The sequence below is a fragment of the Frankliniella occidentalis genome, unplaced genomic scaffold, assembly GCF_000697945.3.
Source record: "Frankliniella occidentalis isolate FOCC.00 unplaced genomic scaffold, Focc_3.1 Scaffold1, whole genome shotgun sequence".
Taxonomy (NCBI): domain Eukaryota; kingdom Metazoa; phylum Arthropoda; class Insecta; order Thysanoptera; family Thripidae; genus Frankliniella; species Frankliniella occidentalis.
Window position 1 is genome coordinate 1,546,122 of NW_026267131.1, and position 1,225 is coordinate 1,547,346.

At 56.8% G+C, this 1,225-nt stretch overlaps 2 protein-coding genes across 2 annotated transcripts in view; one reads left to right on the plus strand and one right to left on the minus strand.

Annotated features, from left to right (window-relative positions):
• The window catches only part of LOC113213475 (uncharacterized), a 66,921-nt gene that overhangs the window by 25,957 nt on the left and 39,739 nt on the right, over positions 1–1,225 (minus strand). The gene's annotated exons all lie outside the window — the stretch shown is intronic.
• Positions 1–1,225, plus strand: part of LOC113213390 (zinc finger protein 474-like) — an 8,431-nt gene that overhangs the window by 2,484 nt on the left and 4,722 nt on the right. The window contains exon 2 of the mRNA XM_052267786.1: positions 749–1,017. Coding sequence (XP_052123746.1) covers positions 749–1,017 — 269 coding nt within the window. The remainder of the gene's footprint in view (positions 1–748; positions 1,018–1,225) is intronic.

Consider the following 1,225-nt stretch of genomic DNA (forward strand, 5'->3'; position numbering starts at 1 on the left):
AATACAAAAAAATAGTAAAAACTAAAGAGGTGGATTCATACTTCTAAAGAAAAGCGAGGTAAGTTCTCGCGGATTCAGAAAATAACTTTTCCATTACAGCGTGACTCTTTCGAGTTGACTCAACGAGGGCATCGACTGGAAAAGGAGGGGACAAAGGGGGTATGGTGGGAGGGGGGGCTGCTCTCTCCTCTCGTATAACAGTACATTTCGTTTTCCCCTTGCATGGCAACATGCTGACTCAACATGTTTTGCCGTCGGTTCCAACGGTGAGGTTCGAATTCACCCGCGGTCCCGGAAGGAAATATATGTGCTGTTGTTTTTCTTCCCTCTCGTTCTTTCGCCGCCCTCACGTGACTCCCCCCCCCCCTCCTTCCCCGCTGCATATTTCGGCGACTTGTGGGAGGTAAGGAACGGGCTCGCCTCGTGCAGCTCGTGCGCCCCTGGTGCCTAGCACGGCGCGCCCACCCCGGCCGGAGCGGCCCAAACCGCCCGAGCACATCCACCCCCGAGGTGCGCCCCCCTCCGCCACCAGGGCGCGATGTGGTGTCTGGCGCTGCGGGAGGAGTCGGGGGGAGGGAGCTCTCGGAAGTACAAAAGCACTACGTCTACGATCGACGGCTATTATTCGGTCGTGTGGAGGAGGGTCAGGAAGGGAGAGCCCGAAAAGCGCTCGTGAGCGCGCGCTCGCCTCGCCTACACACCAAAATAAAAATTAATAAAAATGATGTTTTGTTGTTTCGACTCGCAGAGATGGACGCTGCAGAACACCAAGCTGCCGCCGCAGTGGCAGCGCTCCCTGCCGGAGAAGCCCGTGGGCCCCATCACCATCGACGACTGGAATAAGTTCGCCTGGGACTCCTCTAAGGTAGGCCTCGCGGAGGAAACAACCGTCAGGCACCACGTGAATGTGTCATCTTTCCCTTCGTCCTGGGGAATCGTCCACATAGTAGTACCTCCGTCCGTCACTTCCACTTGCCGTTACGAACCTGCCAGGTTCAGCCAAGGCAAGCTCTCATAGCGCCTGGTGGGTAGGCAACGTCATGCCTGCAGTGCATGCGTGTACTGCGGGATGGCCTACCCCGATTCTCACAGGCGCCGAGCTCTCCTGTAACTTGCCGAGTGAATCTGCGACAAACGGAAGTACCTCATGGACGATTCCCTGGCGGGGCAGCGCGTTCATGTCACCGTGTATCTCGACTTCTTTTCTGTAATATCACCCCCCCCC